The 21,024-nt window shown below is 44.9% G+C and overlaps 1 protein-coding gene across 1 annotated transcript in view; it reads right to left on the bottom strand.

The window, feature by feature from the left end:
• The window catches only part of BCLAF3 (BCLAF1 and THRAP3 family member 3), a 127,522-nt gene that overhangs the window by 96,186 nt on the left and 10,312 nt on the right, over positions 1–21,024 (bottom strand). The window contains exons 4-6 of the mRNA XM_030202266.1: positions 13,754–13,830; positions 9,962–10,537; positions 8,938–9,615 (exon numbers count right to left, since the gene is read on the bottom strand). Coding sequence (XP_030058126.1) covers positions 8,938–9,615; positions 9,962–10,537; positions 13,754–13,794 — 1,295 coding nt within the window. The 5' untranslated portion in view covers positions 13,795–13,830. The remainder of the gene's footprint in view (positions 1–8,937; positions 9,616–9,961; positions 10,538–13,753; positions 13,831–21,024) is intronic.

Here is a 21,024-nt window from a genome sequence, read left to right as displayed (position 1 = left end):
ACTGCTGAACTGGGTATCCCACCTCTTCTTGTTGCTTCAGCCAATGAAAAACTCTACCTCTCAAACATGGTCAATAGCAGTAGGTGGCTCCTTCCATGCAAAGGCCAAGAGTGGGCCCTGAAAACACACAAGGTGTAGTTCCAGGGAATACTCTGTGTCCCTACTTTTTTTTTTTAAATAAAACTTATGTTGGCTCAATGCCTTTTGGGTCACTATACAAGGCAGCAGCAAAGGGAAAGCACCTCTGGTTGTGCACAGAGACTTCCCCAGCTGAAGTGGGAACCCTAACCTACATGAGAAGGAAATCTGCTGTAAATTTAACTTGTATCTGAGCTGTACCAACTCCACCCTGCCCTGATTAATGACAGGAAAATGGAAAGCCAAAGAGAATTGCATGCTTGCCTAAGTGGTCCCCAAATGGCTGTTTCCCTTTTTTTTTTTTTGTGGTGCCTTAAACCAACCACTGAACCCGTTAGAAAAGAAAGGGCCAGATCCTGCAACTGTCAAAGTACAGTCTAAAGCAGACACACACACTTACCAGCCCTTTCAGCCAAACCATAGTACTGCAAATTGCATAAACAGCAGGATTAAGCTAATGTAATACTGCCACAGCCAGGGGCACACAGATTTCTGGTCTGATCTGTGTAGGAAACTTTTTGGCTGGGCAAAATGGCTGCAATTCCCACACATGGTCTGCTATGTGAACCACACGCCACCTCAGAAGAGATCTCAACAAAAACCATGGGGTGCCTTGCCACTGGGCAATCTGCAGATAGACATGAAGACAACGCAATCTCTAACCACAGGGCTGGCCCTGTCACTCCGTGGCTCACCTATGGAGGCACTGAAGGTCTCCTGAAATGCAGCAGAACTTGCTAGAACACCTTAGTTGTAGCTGCACTCCACTTCACAGGGCATCACCACTGGCAACACTGTGGGGGCTTCCCCTCTCCCTAAAGCAGATGGGACATACTGGCCTCTCTCCATCTGGAGAACTGAGTCATTATTGTCCCTCTTTGCTAAGCAGCTCCTTTTAATCACATTTTTTGTTCATTTAGGTTTCTAACATATCTGCCTCAGCTTTTAGCTGGTGAGAGGGAATGGAAGGAGGAAACTGGGAGGTTACGGAGCAAGGGGGAAAAGGAGCAGAGAAGAAAGAAACCAAGCCATACTCATCCTCCTGCTGCTACCAGACCAGGCCAAGACCTGAAGGTTGAGGCCTGGGGAACACCAGAAACATTTTATGGCCCCTGCTGTACAGAACCAATGCCTCACCAAGCTAAGGCCTATAAACAGAGGCTTGGGAGCTCACATAAGAAATTCCTCTTGCTCTATCAGGGTAAAGATCCATAGTCAATTCCCAGAGAGCTCCTCTGGTTGGGGATTCAACCATAGGAATACAGTGTCCTAGGAAGTCAGGCCCAGTGAAAAGGAAAAATTAGTCCTTACCTGATAATTTTCTTTCCATCAGTCCCAACAGATCAAGCTAGAGACTTGTGAGTTATGTCCCTCTGCCAGCAGGTGGACATAGAGAGGAATTCAGAGGTTTGCTATATGTGGTCATGTGCAGCCAGCTCAACCTCAGTATTCTCTCTATCTAGGCAGGTGGAGAGTCATAAATGTGCAGTTCTGGTTTGTTCTGGCACCTGGCCCACCCCTACAGGCAGAGTAAAGCCTGGATCTGGGTTGAGGTTCCCTGTCTTGGGAAGTTTGGGTATACCTGGTGGCATCAGGCCCCGCCCTCCCCCTCTGACGACCTCCTTGGTCTACTTGGATTGCCTTGGATTGTCTGGTTCCAGCTCCCTCTCCTGCCTCTCTGGACAAAAAAATATATATCTATACCTCTAAGGTAAATGGCAGCTGTTGAGCACTTGGGGGGAAAAAAAATTCAAACGGATGAGCTCAGTGTAGCACTAGGACCTGCATGGGGGGAGGGGGGTGGAGGTCAGTATGGGAATCGGAGAGCAGCGCCAGGGGGTGCGAGGCTTGTTCATGCCAAAACATGCTGGAATCATCGCGGCTGGTATTAACGGGCAGCCCAAGTTTGGATGAGCACATGGAGACACCTGGTCCTGTTTTGGCAGGAACCTTGGGCCTTGCTTCGTTGCACACTTCTGCGGGTGCTATTTTTTCTCTCCCACTGCGTTCACCCTCACATGAGTCAGCAGGGCACAGATTGAGCAGTCTCCTGCTCTAAAAGAATCTAGCTTACGGGGAGGCCCGACAGAGTGCAGGGAGCGATTGTGCCCTGTTCTCGCCAGAGTTTGTGCTTTTAATGCACAAAGCTTTCTTACTGAAACGGTTGGGGATCCTCAGTACTCTCACATCTCCCCCTCCTCCCCTGGGTTCTTTTCCATTCAGCAGCCGCTCTTACCCAAGTTGCCACGTGTTGAGACCTTGTCGGATCTAGATGAAGTCTCTTATTGCTTCGGATGCAGATGACGCCCCCCCCCCCCCTTCCCAGGGAGTCCCCTCCAGGGGCCTTAGATATTTTGGAAGGGGGGAACTGCTGCCAGAGGAAGGGGATGATCCTACAGCGGCACATCTGTTTTGAAAGGATGAACTTTCTACCCTTATTGTCTGGGCACTCAAGATTTTAGATATCTTTTCTCCAGAATTAGCATCCGGGCCGCCACCCAACCCTTCGATTATGTCAGGGACCAAATCATTTCACATTCATGAGGCTATGAAAGTTCTCATATTGGCATAATGGGATACGCCAGACGCTGGGGTGAGGGTGGCACGGACGATGGCATGCCTCTACTCCCTGCCCGTGCTGGATTTGGATGGCACAGCTCTTAAAAGACCCACAGGACCAAAAGTTGGAGTCTTCCTTCAAGGTTTCCTTTGAGGTGGCGGCGTTAAGTCTCCAGGCATGTGTGTGTGGCTCGTATGCAGCCCGAGAATGCCTTTTGTAGGTGCAAAACACTTCCTCGATGGATGAGTTCACTGGCTTTTTGCCGGCCCTGGAATCTGGTCTGGCTTATTTGGCAAATCTCCTTTATGATCTGCTTCGGTGATCACAGCTCAATGCTGGATACGGTTGCGACATTGGGCGGCTGATGTAGCCTCTAAATTGCGCCTTGTGAGGTTACCCTTTCAGGGGAAGCTACTCTTCGGGGAGTGTCTGGAAAAGACTGTTAAGGTGCTTGGTGATTCCAAGGATCAGCACCTCCCCGAGAACAAATCCAGGGCAGATTTCCATTCTGGAACATCATCCTGTCTCAGTTCAGGGAGGTGAAGCGCAGGCCATTTTGGGGCCTTCCAGAGACCTTGTTTTCTGCAAAAGTCACAGCCCTTTCATGGGAAGCTCAGTCCTTCTGCCTCAGACTCTAAAGCACAGCCCACAGGTAGAGGTTCCCAATGATGGGGCCCTGCTCCACCCCCTTCCGGATGTTGGGGGACAGCTGTCCCATTTTCTGGGGGAATGGACCAGGGTCTTGGAGGTCATCTGAGACGGGTTTGCCTGTCCTCTGGTGATTTTTTCCTGGAGTCTCCCTGCAAGGCCGCCACCAAGGTGGTGGCAATCAAAAAAAAACCCTTGCCAAATTGCTGCGGTTGGGAGCAGTTTGACCTGTGCCCCCGACAGGGTTAGGCCTTGACCATTACTCCGTTTACTTTGTGGTTCCCAAAAAGGGCGACTCTTCCGCCCCATTCTCGACCTCAAGTTTGTAAACAGAATCTTGCGTGTTAGTCATTTTTGAATGCAAATTGAGTTCAGTCATAGATGCGGGACAGCCAGGGGAGTTTTTGATAGCTCTCAACCTCAAAGAGGCTTATCTACACATTCCCATTTGGCCTCCTCATCATCGTTTCCTTCGCTTTGTAGTGCTCAGTCAGCTCTTTCAGTTCCAGACTATGCTCTTCAGTCTTGTTAAGGCGCCCAGGACTTCCTCCAAGATCATGGTGGTTGTCACAGCCTTCCTCAGAAAGGAGGGCATTCAAGTCCATCCTTACCTGGATGACTACTTCGGGCGTCATCCTACAAAGAGAGTCTACGGGCGGCAGACAGGGTGATCAAGTCTTTTGCCATCATCAGGCTGATCAATCTGCCCAAATGTCACCTGTCTTCCTCGTAAACTCTGGAGTAACTAGGGGTAAATTTCAACACTCGGGTGGGGACAGTGTCCCTCCCAGAAGCACACAGGTTACAGCTCCAGAGTCAGCTGGAGGGACTGCTGCAGCCCCCGGCGCCACAGGCCTGGGATCATGTTCAAGTGTTGGGCTCCATGGCTGCCACGATGGACATAGTGTTGTAGGCCAGGAGACATATGCGGTCCCTTCAGCTGTTTCTGCTTAGCCGTTGATCTCCTCTTTCAGAGGATTACCTGGTCTGGGTATCGTGGTCTAGCAACATCGGATTGGGTGGAAGTTACCACAGACGCCAGCCTCTCTGGAGGGGAGGGGGCTTATTGCCTTGGTCAGATGACACGGGGACCTGGTCCTCAGTGGAGGCATCCTAGTCAATCAACTAGCTGGAATGCGAGCGATTCGGTTGCTGCTCCGGGAGTTTCTCTTTCTCCTCCGGGGGTCGATTGATGCATGTCCTCTTTGGACAATGTGATGGCGGTAGCATATGTCAACAGACCGGGGGGGGGGGGGGCACCGAGCGTTCTGCTTGCAAAGGAGTTGTCTCTTCACTGCCTCTGGGAAGCACACATTGCAGGGTCTTCAAATGTGCAGGTGGACTTCCTCAGTTGGACCAACTTGGACCCAGGAGAGTGAGAGCTCTCACTGTAGACTACTGCATAGATCACGGACCACTGGGAAGTCCCAGTGATCAATCTGATGGCCTGCAGGCCCAACATGAAGGTGCCTCGCTTCTTCAGTAGAGGCAGGGAATTTGGGTCAGATGAGACCAATGCCCTTCTCCAGTGCTGGTCCTTGGGTCTCCTCTATGTGTTCCTGCTGTGGCCCATGGTGAGTAGTTGGATGTACTGCAAGACATCCGGGTCAGGTGATCCTAGTGGGCCCGGATTTGCCCGAGTGCCCGTGGATCTCATCCATCTGTTGGTATATTTCCCCTGCGCCTGTCCATCCAGCACAGTCTTCTATTTCATGGACCCATCACCATGGAGGATCCCTCCCCCTTTGGTCTTATGGCCTGGCCCTTGAGAGGGCACATTTGAGGAGGAAGGGTTACCATGACAGGGTCATTTCTACCATTCTACAGGCACAGAAGTGCTCTACCTCTACGGTGTACACTCGTTTGGCACACATTGAATATTGGTGTTCCTCGTCGGGCATCTCAGCGGCATTGGCCTCAGTGACGGCTGTCCTAGCCTGGTTTTGCATGCTATGCAAAGACCTCCGTTTGAGACGGTTTAATTGGTGGCCATCACCTCAGCTACGTGAGTGTCGGAGCTGCAGGCCTTGTCCTGCAGGAATCCCTTTCTCCGTTTCACAGAGGCAGGGGTCTGTATTCGGATGGCCCCATCTTTTTTGCCCAAGGTTGTGTCACGTTTTCATTTAAATCAGACTTTTGTGGTACCGGTATTTCACCAGGAGGAATATTCATCTGATTTCTGGGCACTGTGTTGTCTGGATGTGCAACATCCTCATTAGTTACCTGGAAACCACCAATTACTTCCGTCGTTCCAATCATCTTTTTGTCCTCTTTGCTGGTTGCAAGAAAGGGGAGATGACTTTGAAGGTCACGGTGGCCTGTTGGCTTTGGAAGGCAATTATTTCAGCGTACATAGCAATTGGGAGGTCTCCTCCATTGCAGGTTTGAGTGCATTCCACAAGAGCGCAAATAACTTCTTCCACTGAGTCTTGTTTGGTTTTGTTGGGCAACATTTGCAGGGCTGCCACGTGGGCTTCTGTGCATACCTTTGCTAAGCATTACAGACTGGATGTGGTGGTGCGTCAGGTCACGGCCTTTGGTGCAGCAGTCCTCACATCTGGGGTGGCACTGTCCCAACCTACATGAGCACTGCTTTGGTACATCCCACAAGTCTCTGGCTTTATCTGTAGGACGCTATGGAAGGAAAAATTAGTCCTTACCTGATAATTTTCTTTCCATTAGTCCCAACAGATCAATCCAGAGGCTTGCCCTTGCTTATACTGTTTGGCTAACAGTTTGTTCTGGATAGGTTCCTAATTGGGCTTTTTAGAGGCAGAAGAGTGTTCATTTCGATTCCTATTTCTTCCACTGCTTTGGTTATCGACCATACTGAGTCTGGCTGCACATGACCACATATAGCAAACCTCTGAAGTTCTCTGTATCTCCACCTGCTGGAAGAGGGACATAACCCACAAGTCTCTGATCTGTGGAACGCTATAGAACAAAAAATTATCCTGATGTACCAATCTCTCTGCATCATCTGTGAAGGCAGAATACTAGCAAGTTCTAGGGCTGTATTCACTTATACCTCCTGGTTGGCGGACATAATCCATTCATCTGGACTGGTCTAGCAGGAGTTAAGGAAGAATCACATTTAATTAATAGGAGTCAGAAAAGACAGCAAGGTTCTTTATTTTCCTATACAGTATTACTTGCTAGCACAGAGACAAAGGTGGACACCAAAGACCCATAGTCATTTTCCTTGGTTTTCAGTTATTAAACATATGAACCAAGCTGATTAGAATTACTAATAGCAGCCCACACAATTTTGCCTACATCTGTCTTCCTACTAGCAAGAAACATTCTAATGTAAGGAGGTGCTGTCACTTTATATTAGCAAACTTTAAGCAAATGAAGGATTTACAGGGCTCTATTACATGGTAAGCATGCTCAAAATAGAATAACCATTCCTTACCTTGAAGAATTCTTCAACCCACAAGCCAAAGCGCCACTAAGGGAAGTTCCACACTTAACAGATGTTGTAAAGTTACAGCCACACATTTAGTTGCTATCAAGCATTAACCATAAGCGTTTCCTGTAATTTCATCTCTAAGTGTTTCAGTTGTTTTGCACTTACGCAGGCTTAGAATGACTTAAAATCAGGTTTCAAGCCACATCTTTACTCAGAAAAAAAATTTGTGAGGCTAGGAAAAAACTTCATGCAACTCTCCGCTGAAACAAACAAAAAAAAAAAAGTGGGAAAGAGGCTAGGGAAGTGCTGCTAAAAGTCACCAGCATTTGAAGTGGAAGCCAACCATTAAAAAAAACAAAAACAGGACAAAAGAAAAAAAAATGCTCAGCAAAAACAAAAACCTCTCAATTGTTTGAAAGATTCTTCAAGATTTCTGAGCAGTTCTGGTTAAGCATCTTTACACTAAAGCATTTAGAAGTTGAGGTTTTCCTTAAACTCAGGTATATAATTTAGGTGGTCTCTAGCTGCCCATACAGGGAAGTGTTGTACGCCATGAACATTGACAAAAGCAACATAAGGAAGAGAGACATGAGGTCTGAAAAGTTCATTTTTATCACTTCTGGATAGTTCTTCTCTACTGCAATTTGCAAAGATGTTGGACAATGAAACAACATGCGTATACAAAAAAATAAAAACTGTAGAAGAATTTCATTTAGGCTTGAGCTTTAAAGGTTTCAGGCAATTATTTCAGTTTTTAATTAAGACTTTGGCTCCATCACTGAGAGTACTGTCTTACAAACTGCAATAACTTGCCACAAATTTTCCAGTTGGCTTTAAACAGTTGTTTATGGTCTGCTAAGTGAGAAGCCTTTCTAACTTGACGTATAATATCTATGCTTTGTTCTCCAACGAGAAAGGAAAACAGCTGCAGATACTGATGTATTTACCTCTGTGGTGCTTGCAGGCAATTTAGCACAATAAGATAATGTTTCCCAAGAGAAAGAGCTCCAGGGAAAGCTCATTCTATTTGCAAACCACTTTTGGATCAGCTCTATTTCTGTACAGAGAACAGGCATGGAGATTCGGAATCAGTTCAGTATTTCAGTACACAGCAGCTGGGAATAAAGCTTTTTACATTCTTAAGGTACCACTTCTAGCAAGAACTTCCAGTACTTTTAGTTGAAGTTTCAGCCTTCTCTGGTGTTGATGTCTGTAGCAGTTGCTTTAGAAGACCACATAACTTTGTTTACTATCTTTCATCTCCATCTTTACAAAGATTAAAGAAGTGTTTTTCACTTATTCCAATTTCTTTTGATCCTCAAAAACTGTGGCCTTACCGTCATGTTACGTTTAGTTATCTTCTCTGAAGTTCTTTTAAACAGATCATACAGAGGTTCCAGGCTTCAAGCTTTCACCTGCACCACTTAAAATTCCAAATAGACAGCAGCAGCAGCTCTATTAAATGCCGCTGGAAATTCAACATTGTGAAACAGGATTGATCTTAATATAGTCGTGCTTTGCCTCTCAAGAGAAAAAGGAAACACAAGGCCATCAATGACTCAAGAATGAAAAATTATGCAAATTCCAAAGCTGCAATGAAACAATTAGCTTGATGGATGCCTTTTAGACTAAGTTGCATGAAACAAAGCCTCTTGCCTGCTAAGTGAAGATGTCTTGTAAAATAACTTATACATCACAAAATGCTGTAGTTCCTCCATAGTAAATGCTCATTTGCAATCGTGAGTTCAAACTACAGTGTTCCTTCACAACACTGAGCACTTACAGAATGACATAGGCTATTTAATCCACTTGGATTGTGTTCATACAGTTAGAATTGTTGGGTTTTGTATCAACAGTCACTTTATGTTATTACAGGCTGGCGTGCAGGTCAGTTCTATCCAGAACACCTCTTTCCTTGGCTGTGATGTCTCAGCCCAGGGAGAAAATTTCTTCTCCAGAGGGTTTCCGCCACGAGACACTTGGAATCATTTTCCAACAAGTCCATAAATTAAATTCCCAGAGATCAAATTTAACATTCTTTGATTTTAACACGTCTTATGTTACTTCAGAGAGACAAAATTTTCTCAATCTTCACAAACCATCAACTAAGAAAGGAGCATGAACTTTTAACACAGCCTCACAGATTTAAAAATAAAAAAAAGAAAAAGAAAAAATATACCTATACTTATCCACCATTTTCTTCATATCCACTTTGACCATAAGTGACTCCGTCTTACTGCTGGCGTTAGAGGAAGATGCTTTCAGATCTGCAGGTTTATGACTTTTGTCCCGTTGGTTACTGGCAGACACTGGGGTCTTCTCAGAATCTCCCTGTTTTCTCACTTTCTCTTTCAGTTTGTTGTTATTCAAAGGTCTCAGGTCAACATCACCTTTGCAGACATCAGCAGGACATGTACTGTGGTACTTCTCAGAACTATACTGCGGTGGTACTTGATGCCCTTTTTCAGGTTCATGCCCTCTGTGCCCATCAAACTTATCAAGCTCTTTGGTATTGCTAGGACCCTTGGCAGGATTGTACTTTCTCTCTTCCTGCCTTGGATGCTTTGGAGCCCTGCCATCAGTAACAGTTTCATCACCTGCATATCGGTGATGTTTGTGACTATAGTCAAACGCTACCTTTGAAATCAAGTTTGGCTCAGGAAAGTCCCGTTCTGAAGAACGAAAAGCTCTAGTAGCAGTATCTCTTGGTGTTTCCTTGTCTTGATGGTGTGGCAGAGGATGATCTGGCTTCCAGCAGGAATCTCTTACCGGCTCTCTAATATCATACCTCTCCGTACCTCCTCTAGCTCGTTTAGATGCAGGCCCATGAGCTCTGAAATCACGATCCTCAGGATACCTGTGTTGACATAAAGCAGTTTACACTTGCGCTAGGGAGAAGAAAGTGAGAATTTATAAGTGTAGAACAGCATCGCCTTAAGTGTAGATCACGTGGCAAGTTAACCCACTATTCCCCCAAAGATTAGAGAGGCAGCTTAGTTAAAAGCAGGTAACATTTCATGCTAGCCATCAACATGATTTAGTATAATTTTAACAACTTCATTGCTAGATGATCAATTTAAACTATAAAGCTTTATCCATTAGACAAAAGCCTTTCAAAATTGGATCTCTTCAACTATAATCATAAGAGACTTTCACTTGAGCTTCTATACCACATAACAGGACTAATGATTTTATTCCTATACCTCTTCTGATAAGAGCTCCTTCCCACAAACTCTTCAGAACTTCTTCCAGGTGAGTAAGAATATTTGTCTGTCTGTATTCTCTGGTGCCTCAAATCACCTTCAGGCCATGCTCCTTCATGTTTAGAAAAGGATGGATCCAATTCATTAAAAGGTTTTACCCTTTTATCACATCTGGGTGCTCTAGGCTCTTCATGCATATGTCTTTCATGCACTTTGTCTTGATAAAAAGGTCGCTCATGTTCTCTGTACCCTGCAATTTCTGGATATTTAGGTGGATACGAGTGTCTTTGAGCTACTTCACCCCTTTCTGGCTGATAGTTTCTCTGAAATTTATTCCTATGGGAATTGTCCAAAGGAGGAGTTCTGAACCTTGGGGAAGGTGAGTAGTCATATATTCTAGGACGCAAATTCCCATGGGGGACAGGTCTCAAATTGTTTTGGCCAAACTTTCCAGATTCCTCTCTCCAGTGCACTGGTCTTGGATCTTTCCTGAATCCTCTAAATTCAGTGTCATAATGGTCTTGAAAGTACCTTTGTCTATGACGTTCTGGGCTCCTATACGTTGGTGATAAAGACCTGTACAAGACAAAAGCAGAAAAGAATCTGGTACTTTCAAAGCAAACGACAAAAGTGCCTTTGTCATGATTTATGGATTTATATTTCTTATATGCAATATTGAAACATAGGGAAAGGGACAGGGAAGGGATGTATTAGATGGCAGCCTGCAACTTGGGGTAAAAAAAAAAATGTCTCTCTCCTGAGTGAGAGATTATGGGCCCTGTAGAAGCAAAAATTAACATTTTAACAATTTAAACTATTTAATATAAAATATTGTATAAACAATTCACATTCCTAAGCACATAAGCTTTGCCATACTGGGAAAGACCGAAGGTCTATCAAGACCAGCATCCTGTTTCCAACAGTGGCCAATCCAGGTCACAAGTACCTGGCAAGATCCCAGAACAGTAAAACAGATTTTATGCTGCTTATCCTAAAATATACAGTGGATTTTCCAAAGTCCATCTTAATAATGGCTTATGGACTTTTCTTTCAGGAAATTATCCAAACCTTTTTTAAACCCCAAGCTGTTTTTACCACATTCTCCGACAATGAATTCTTGCTTTTATTTATTGGGATTTATTAAACGCCTTTATGAAGAGATTCACCCAAGGCAGTGTACAGTAGGTACAGTTTAACATAAAACTTACAATTTTGTTAACAGCATTACAATAGTAAAATGACCAAGAATAAACATAAATACAATGAATGAGGTAAGCTTGAAAACAGCAAATTGAAACCTAATAGGACTACCATGAAATAGGATCAAGAATATACACATTTAACAGCACTGTATTTCAAACAACAGAGATATAACATGATGCCAGCATAATAGTAATGAAATAACTAATAAGCACACAATTAGAACATTCAAATAAAATTGTTTTTCAAATTGTATTAGCAAATGCATCAGAGACCAATTTCACGAAGGCCCAGTATGTGGTTATGAGTTAATAAAAGTTCCACGAGCACATGAAGTATTACGCACACAAAAAGTGACAAACCAGCTTTCAGCTCAAATATAGGAAGCTATGCCATATGTGTACTATGTGTAAACAAAAGGACATATGGGTGTGGGGGGGGGGTGTGGGGGGGGGGGGATAAAGGAATATTTGCAGTCCACCAATTATGTTTATGTTTTTTTTTGCACTTGATATCACTTTTTGCCCATCGAAATGGTTTACTTAAAATAAAAGGAAGAAACATCGTCCTATTAAACTGTTACTTTTTGAATTAACATTTCTCCTGCAGCCTTAGGCGGTACCTTATTAGCAAGAAGCACAAATTACCTCTCCACACAAAGGTCCCAGTAAAGAATCGCTCTGTATTTCCACCTTGGTAAAAAATTAGTAATTTGGAAATAAAGAGCAATTCCCAAAGCAACTTGCATGCAAATGAGCTGTATGCAAAAGCAGCAAGCAGCTTGATAGGGAGGAAGCCAATAGGTCAGCTGAGCATATGCAGAACAGCTAATTGCTAAATGTGGCTGCTCTGTGCATGCTCAGAGTGGCAAAGAAGCTGCGTGTATGAAAGCCGACGTAGCTTTCCCCCCCCCCCCCCCCCCCCCCAAAACTGCTGTGTGCCTCCAATATGCTTCACTGCCACGGTTGGCGATCAAACGATCAAAGGTCAAGATAGATTTGAATCTGTAGATTTGTGGGTTTGTTGTTTGAAAGGATGTGTTTTTTTTCTTGACAATATCTGGTGGATGGTGGGTGCCAGCAAGGCTGTTCTGGCGCATCTTGTTTCTCCCCGTGGGTCCTTCTGCTCTTGCAGGAGTGGCAGAGACCCTCTGAAGTGGCTGTGGAGTAGTCAGGACTGACAGTTTCAGACTTCCCGTTAAATTTTTCTCAGTAAAGGTACGGGCTGCTTCTGTACACTGTTCGGAAAATGGCTGTGCATCGCTTTTAATACACATTTGTATAGCAATTAGCTCATGGACCGTGGATGGACCGTGCAGGTCTTTTTCTGCCGTCATCTACTATGTTACTATAGTAACTTTGCATACAATTTTCATTAGCTGCTATCATGACAGGAAAGAGCACGCAGAACCCTTTTGTGCATGTCTCACTGAACTCCGTGCTTGCTAAACCAGCTAGAACCAGTGTAAAAACCTGGGCCCCAGTCTGTGGTGTATTTCTGTTTTACTATGTTGACTGGGAAAGGCAGAGCAACAAAAAATACCTTATTTTCAACTGGGTTCTCAAAGTACTGGGGCACAGAGACTTACTCAAGTTACAGAGCTATGGGCTAGACTTTTCTTAACTGACATCAAAATGCTCAAAGCACTAGACCCTTTCCCTATACATAAACCAAACCCCATTTCACTTAAAGCAGATTCTAATTCTAGGGGAGCTGCCTGAACAGCTTCCAAAACATCGACATTCCTAACTGATAACTAACATTAGTTTATAAGGGTTTATAGAGGTTGAAGGGTACAGTTTGATTTTGATGAATTAAATTTAAGAATATAGATTTTATCCCCTAATATTTTATGCAAAGTCTTTCCTATTAAGAGCAACACAAAAGTACCTAATCTGTTTATGGAATAATAGACTAAATTTATTAGAACTTGTTTTTGGCAAGACCATCTATGAGTGTTTGGAGAGGAAGAGGGAGGAGTTAATCTGGCCCTGATAGTGGTCATTCTATATATGGCTTTTTTTTTTTAACATCCTTTTACCGTGTCTCTTTATGTTGCCTATTCCTTGTACATTTGAAGTTAATATCTTCATATTTGATGTATAACACTAAGCAATTTTGTACACTAGGAAGGTGATATAAAAGTATATCAAAGGCTAAAAGACTGAGAAAAATGTTCTTAAAGCTATGGTTGCCAACAACTGAGTTGACAAGAATATGAATGAAGAAAATGCAATGTACAGTATGAGTTTATATCAAAACAACCAAATCAATGTGCAGCAGCATAGAAAGTATAAGAATTTTCAAGGTATCATTTATGTACAAGTAGCTTTCTTTTACCATTATCTAGTTTGCTAGAGGGTACTGTATTTCCTATACTGTATTCTATCTTTTACTAGGTGGTACTAAACGTCCTAAATCCATCCACAAAATAATAAAATTATATAATGTGTACTTTGATTTCACTTTGTTTAATTTGTAGGGAGAAATGTTTATCTTTATTTCCCTCCTACTTTCTTTGCTCACCCCCTTTTCCTGCTCCCCCCTCCCAACACAAAAATATATTAAAGCATAACGAAGTAAAATATTTACCTATTTCTCCACCTTGGTGATCCGGAATGTGATTTAGCCATTCTTCAAAATGTGCCCAATCTGCAATTTCTTTATGGCTGTAAGTAATGAAAATAATTGTTTGAACAAAGCTATAATACAACAATTAGTTCTTTTGTTTTATAAGTGTAGAACTAAGTGTACTTAGTTGGATCAAGGGTTTCCTAACCACTAGAACATATCAAGTGAAATCACATTCGAACATATCATCACCATGGAAAACAGACTGTGGAGTACCCCAAGGATCACCACTTTCACCTATCCTTTTCAACCTAATGATGACCCCACTAGCCAAGTCCTTATCCAACCAAGGCCTTAACCCTTACATTTACGCAGATGTCACGATATACATCCCTTACAAACATGATCTAACAGAAATCACCAATGAAATTAAACACTGCTTGAACATCATGAACTCATGGCGAACGCATTTCAACTAAAACTCAACGCAGAAAAAACACACTGTCTCATCCTCTCATCCCAATACAACACGAACAAACCCACCAATATAAACACCCCAGATTAGACCCTTCCTGTTTCAGACAGCCTGAAAATTCTCAGTTACAATCGACCGAAACCTCACACTAGAGAGCCAAGTGAAATCAACAAGAAAAATGTTCCACTCAATGTGGAAACTCAAACAAGTGAAACCTTTCTTCCCGAGGGAAATATTTCGCAGCTTGGTACAATCAATGGTAACTAAGCCACCTAGACTACTGCAATGGAATCTATGCGGGATGCAAAGAACAAATCATAAACACCAAACTGCTCAAAACACCACAGCCAGGCTTATATTTGGAAAAACGAGATTCGAAAGCGCCAAACCCCTACGAGAAAAACTGCACTGGCTCCCAATCAAAGAACATATTGCGTTCAAAATCTGCACTCTGGTTCATAAAATTATCTACGGCGACGCCCCGGGATACATGACAGACCTCAAAGACCTACCAACCAGAAACACAACAAGATCAACACACATATACCTAAATCTCCACCACCCAAGCTGCAAAGGACTCAAATACAAATCAACCTGTGCATCCAGCTTCTCCTATATAAGCAGCCAACTATGGAACGCATTACCAAACGCCATGAAAACAACGTATGACCTATTAAACTTCCGGAAATCACTAAAAACTAACTTGTTCAAAAAGGCATACCCTAACGATCCAACTTAAATGCCTGAACCCTGCAACACAACAAAACTAAAGCTCGAACTGGAAATAACTCTTCCTCCTTTTGATTCCCTAATGTGTCTGTCACACATGAACTTTACCACAATACCACTCTGTATTTGTCATACTGGAATTGGCGATTGCCTTCATGGTACTATGTAAGCCACATTGAGCCTGCAAATAGGTGGGAAAATGAGGGATACAAATGCAACCAATAGATGCTAGATGACCAGAAGTATCTTCAAATCCTTGCTTACTGATAGTTTCCTCTCTATATATCATTCTACAATGTTCTGTACAGTTCACTTTCGCCTAGCTGAGTAAAATTAAAATTGTTCAGGGGACATTAGTTCCATCAAGTTCTGTTAACACATTTATCAACATTCTTCTATGGAGAAATTAGGCCTTACCTGCTAATTTGCTTTCCTTTAGTCCCTCCAGACCGGCCCAGCGAATGACTGATGGATTGTGCACGCCTTCCAGCAGGTGGAGACTGAGAATTCTGACTCATGAGAGAGAGCCAATAAGAGCCCTTGCCCTGGCTAGCAAGAACCAGTATCCCATAACAAATCAGGAAAGGAAAGAAACCTTCTGTGCACCAGTTAGCCTGAGCAGCTGTTCACGCAGACTAAAAACATGTCTGCGGATTCTGAACAAATTGCCTTTCTCAACTAGGCATCAACAGAAAAATTTAAGTACTATAGAAAATAACTGTACCAATAACCGCAAACAAACAACACTGCTATTCTGAAACACCCTTCTGTGAAGAAAAAACAAAACTAACAGGGAGGGACCTGGGCCGGTCCAGAGGGACTAAAGAAAAGCAAATTAGCAGGTAAGGCCTAATTTCTCCTTCCTTAGCATCCCTCCGGACCAGCCCAGAGAATGACTGATGGGAAGTAACAAAGCAGTAAATTCAAGGGTAGGACCCCAGCAAACCCGCTGTAAGAACCTGCGCCTCAAAAGCTGAATCTTGACGACTCAGTACGCCCAACCTGTAATGCTTAGAAAAGTTATGCAACGAAGACCAAATAGCCGCCCTGCAAATCTCTAAGGGTGGACCCAAAGAACGCTCAGCCCATGAAGTCGCCTGCCCCTTCGTAGTGTGCGCTTTCACCCCCTTGGGAACAGGCTTGCCTGCCAAAATGTAAACAGAAGCAATCATCTCTTTAAGCCACCTTGACAAAGTGGGTTTCGACAACACCAATCCCTTCCGGGAACCCCCAATAAGCACAAATAAAGGCTCCCATCTGTCTAAAATCTACTGTAGCTTTCAAATAACATTTGAGTGCCTGACGGATGTCCAAGCACTTGAGACAATGCTGCTCTTCAGATCAGGAAGAACCAAGAACTGGTAAAATAACAAACATGAATATGTAACAAGACAAGGAAGGAACTGGCTGTAACACCACTAGGTCCGAGGCAAAGTCCAGAAATGGGGGATTACACGACAGCGCCTGCAACTCTGAAACCCTCTGTGCCGAAGCAACGGCGACCAGAAAAAGTACCTTGAGTCAAATCCTTCAAAGAACAAGATGACAAAGGCTCAAACGGCGCATGAGACAGTGCTGCCAAAACTAAGATCCCACATAGGAAATATTTCCCGAGTGGGAGGTCGCACAAGGCTCACTCCCTGTATGAACCGAAGCACATCCGGGTGGGACGCCAACGATTTACCCTGTATCCTCCCCCTATAGCAGGACAGGGTCGCCATCTGGACCTTGAGAGGGGATAATGCTAAACCTTTCTCCAAACCCATTTGCAAGAAATCTAGAATCGGTGCCACTGAAGCCCGAAAGGGAGAGACCTTGAACTCAGCACACCATGCCTCAAACACTCTCCAGGTCCGGATATAATTGAGAGAAGTGGAACGACGGCAGGACCACAGCATAGTGGACACTATACTGGCCGAGTAACCTGTCTTAGACAACTGCGCCCGCTCAAGAGCCAAGCTGGATGCACTACCAGAACCTGTACCAACAGACCGGGATCCTCTCGAAATCTGATGGGGGGGGGGGTACTCAAGAAGGAGGTTCTGAAGATCTGTGTACCAAGGGCGACGAGGCCACTCTGGAGCTATGACAACCACTCGACCCCCGTGAGCCTCCACTTTTTGTATTAGACAACCCAAGAGAGGCCAAGGAGGAAAAGCATAAAGGAGACCCGATGGCCAAGGCTGAAAAAGGGCATCGATCCCCAGAGCCCTCAAATCCTTCTGACAGCTGAAGAAGCTGGGCACCTTCGCATTGGACGCTGTGGCGAACAGGTCCATGACTGGTAACTCCCAGCGCTACTAACTGGAACACTGCGTCGCTGAGAGCCCACTCCCTGGGATCTACGGTGTTGCGACTGAGAAAGTCTGCCTGGACATTTTCCGCTCCCGCTACATAGGCCGCCGACAATGCTTGTAGATGCAATTCTGCCCAGCTCATAAGCTGGCCCACCTCCTGGTCCAACTGTTGACTCCTGGTGCCCCCTTGACGATTGACATACGTCACTGCCATCGCGTTGTCTGACATTACGCAAACTGGCTGACCCTCGAGTAGTGGAATAAAACCCTGAAGTGCCAGACAAATAGCTCTGGTTTCCAACAGATTGATGGTAAAGACGGTTTCTTCCTGCGACCACAGCCCGAGCATACTGGCTCTGACAATGAGCCCCCCAGCCTTTCAGACTGGCATCCATCGTGACTACAATCCACTGTGGTGGACCCAAGGGCATTCCCTTTGTCAGACTGTAAGTCCTGAACCACCAACAAAGGCTGCTGCGCTCCTGTGTTGCCAGAGGCAACCTCCTCAAAAGGGAGTCTGACTGATGAGGCCACCTGGAGAGGACTCCTCTCTGGAATGAACGCATGTGAGCTCTGGACCAAGGGACCACCTCTAGTGTCGTTGCCATGGAACCGAGGACTTGGAGATAGAGCTGTACTGAAGGACAAGATGTCTGGAGAAACTGCCAGATCAATGACTGGAGTTTGAGGATCCGAGCTGGAGTGAGAAACACTCGGCCCTGCTGAGTGTCGAAACACACTCAGATAGTCTAAGGTCTGAGACGGTTGAAGATGACTCTTGTGTGCACTGACTACCCAACCGAGGGACTCCAGAAAACGCCAACATGTGGCTTGTGTTCTGCAAGCTCTCCTGGAAAGACTTCGCCCGGATGAGCCAATCGTCCATATACTGATGAACTAAAATCCCTTACGCTGATGACTCCCAGATCTACCTTTCCACACCAGAAATCTCAGCCGAAATCCAGGCCAAGTATCAGCCTGCCTGTCTGACATTGCTGCCTGGATGTCTCAGCGTCATCTGAAACTAAACATGACCCTGACCAAGACTGAGCTTCTTATCTTTCCCCCTAAACCAACCTCTCCTCCTCCCCTATTCTCTATTTCTGTGGATAACACTCTCATCCTTCCTGTCTCAGCAGCTCGTAACCTTGGGGTCATCTTCGACTCCTCCCTCTCCTTCTCTGCACATATTCAGCAGACTGCTAAAACCTGTCATTTCTTTCTCTATATCATCACCAAAATTCGCCCTTTCCTTTCTGAGCACACTACCAGAACCCTCATCCACACTCTTATCACCTCTCACTTAGACTATTGCAACTTGCTTCTCACAGGTCTCCCACTTAGCCATCTCTCTCCTCTTCAATCTGTTCAAAATTCTGCTGCACGACTAATATTTCGCCAGTGTCATACTCATATTAGCCCTCTCCTCAAGTCACTTCACTGGCTTCCTATCCGTTTCCACATACAGTTCAAACTCCTCTTATTGACCTATAAGTGCATTCACTCTGCAGCTCCTCAGTACCTCTCCACTCTCATCTCTCCCTACATTCCTCCCCGGGAACTCCGTTCACTGGGTAAATCTCTCTTATCTGCACCCTTCTCCTCCACTGCTAACTCCAGACTTCATTCCTTTTATCTTGCTGCACCATATACCTGGAATATACTGCCTGAGCCGGTACATCAAGCTCCATCTCTGGCCATCTTCAAATCTAACCTAAAAGCCCACCTTTTTGATGCTGCTTTTAACTCCTAACCCTTATTCACTTGTTCAGAACCCTTATTTTATCATCCTCACTTTAATATTCCCTTATCTCTTGTTTGTCGTGTTTGTCTGTCCTAATTAGATTGTAAGCTGTGTCGAGCAGGGACTGTCTCTTCATGTTCAAGTGTACAGCGCTGCGTACGTCTAGTAGCGCTATAGAAATGATAAATAGTAGTAGGTCAGGACTGCTGAACAGCGCTGGAGGGAGGCCACCCTGGACAGCCAAAGCCAGAGTCAGACCAGTGCGACAGCCAGAGCCGGAACTAGGTGCAGCTCGACGGGAAGATCTGTAACCAAATCCTACAACCAGACACTCAGCGAAAGTCGGAAGGGACACCAAAGGAAGCACAGGAAAAAGGGTCACCAAAGCCATGAAGACAGTTGGAATGCCTCCAAAGATACCCTGGGCCATAAAGAGGGTTCAAAGAAGTTCTGGAGAGACGGGTCAAAAAAGTAATCACAGACCCCTGGAGATGAGTGTTCCCATATAAATCGGAGAATTGCTCACAGAGGAATTGGTAACTATGGGCTTGTGACTTTGTGAAAAGGACACTGAAGGATATAAGTCACCATGGTGCAGAGTATAAGGTAGCCCAAGGCCTTGTGCAGTAAGGGACAAAAAAAACTGAGAAATATGGTGTCATTCACCCCTGGCCCCATTGCCCTTCTTCAGAGTGGCAAATTAGGCTCTAAAGGGAGAGCTGGCGCCTCAGCCTTGCCCCGTGGCACAGTGGAAAAGATGGCGCCCCTAGGTGCACGGCAAAGAAAATCGCCCTGCACCGGCCAAAACAGACTGGGAAGAAGCACGACGCTTCCCTGTGCTGGACCGCACAGTGGCTCCAGTGTGCAGCGGTTGGCAGGCCGGCACGAGATGAGAGGAACCAACGCCTAATGCTGCTTCCCAGTTTCTCACACCAGGAGCTGCAAAAAAACTCCCGCTGGCACCGCCATAGGAAAAGTACTCACTCCCCTTGGGAGTCCGCTGCTATAGGCAAAGCTGGTCCCCTCATACCACCCACTAGATTGCCGTGCTAGATTGAGAAGGTGACCCTGTTTTTGTTTTTTTGTTTTTGCTGTGCTCAAGCAGCAGGGTTTTTTTGTTTTATTTTTAATAGGCAGGAGATTAAGCCAGAGCAGACAAAATCTCAGCCATCAAAGGCACAGCACCTCAGGACAGATTACGAGGGGATCAATGGGGGGGGTGGGGAGGGGAGGAAGGGAGGGACCTAATGCCACCAGGTGTACACTGAGACCCCACGGCTGGGCTGACTCAACCCCAATAGCACTACTGGACCAGACCAGAAGCTAATCAATCCAAAGCTGCACGGTTATGACTAACCTCCTGCTAGATAGAAAGAATAAGGTGGCTACTACACATGTCCACATATAGTAAACCTCTGAAGTTCTCTATCTCCACCTGCTGGTAGAGGGACGTAACCCACGCGTCTCTGGATTGATGTGTGGGATGCTATGGAAGGTTGCTTGGTAACACATGAGCTGTCTAGGTCCTAGCTCATAGATGTCCACATTACGCTGAATTCTCTATGTGAAAAACCAGCTACATATGACACGAGATGTGAGCAAGTACTTTCAACATTTTTCTCTCTACTCATTTACTCATATTTAGCTCATACCTTTTCAGTATTAGCTCAAGGTTAGTTGCAGTTTAAGTAAAGTAGGTAGGTCCCTTTATACAATGGAGGGTTAAATGACTTGCCCAAGGTCACAAGAAGCATCAGTGGGATGAACTCTGGCAAACCTGCCCACTGCTCTGACCATTAGGCTACCATTCCTCTCCAAGTACCTTCCTACTTAGTCCCCCAGTGCCTCTTACTTCAAGCAGATTTCCAAAGGTAGAAAAATCCGAGACACCCATAAACTTCTGGCACCAGCTGCTGGCCAGAAAGAACTGCAATACGCAAATCTACCCTCTTGCTGCCAGGATGCACAGAAGAGAACTGGCTGGTTGGAGAATAGTAACTGAAGTAAGACTGGTGGTAGAACAAAACAAATAAAACATTTAAATCTC

Source organism: Microcaecilia unicolor, chromosome 4, assembly GCF_901765095.1.
Source record: "Microcaecilia unicolor chromosome 4, aMicUni1.1, whole genome shotgun sequence".
Classification (NCBI taxonomy): domain Eukaryota; kingdom Metazoa; phylum Chordata; class Amphibia; order Gymnophiona; family Siphonopidae; genus Microcaecilia; species Microcaecilia unicolor.
Note: the sequence above shows the minus strand (reverse complement) of the source record. Positions and strands in the feature narration are given on the sequence as shown.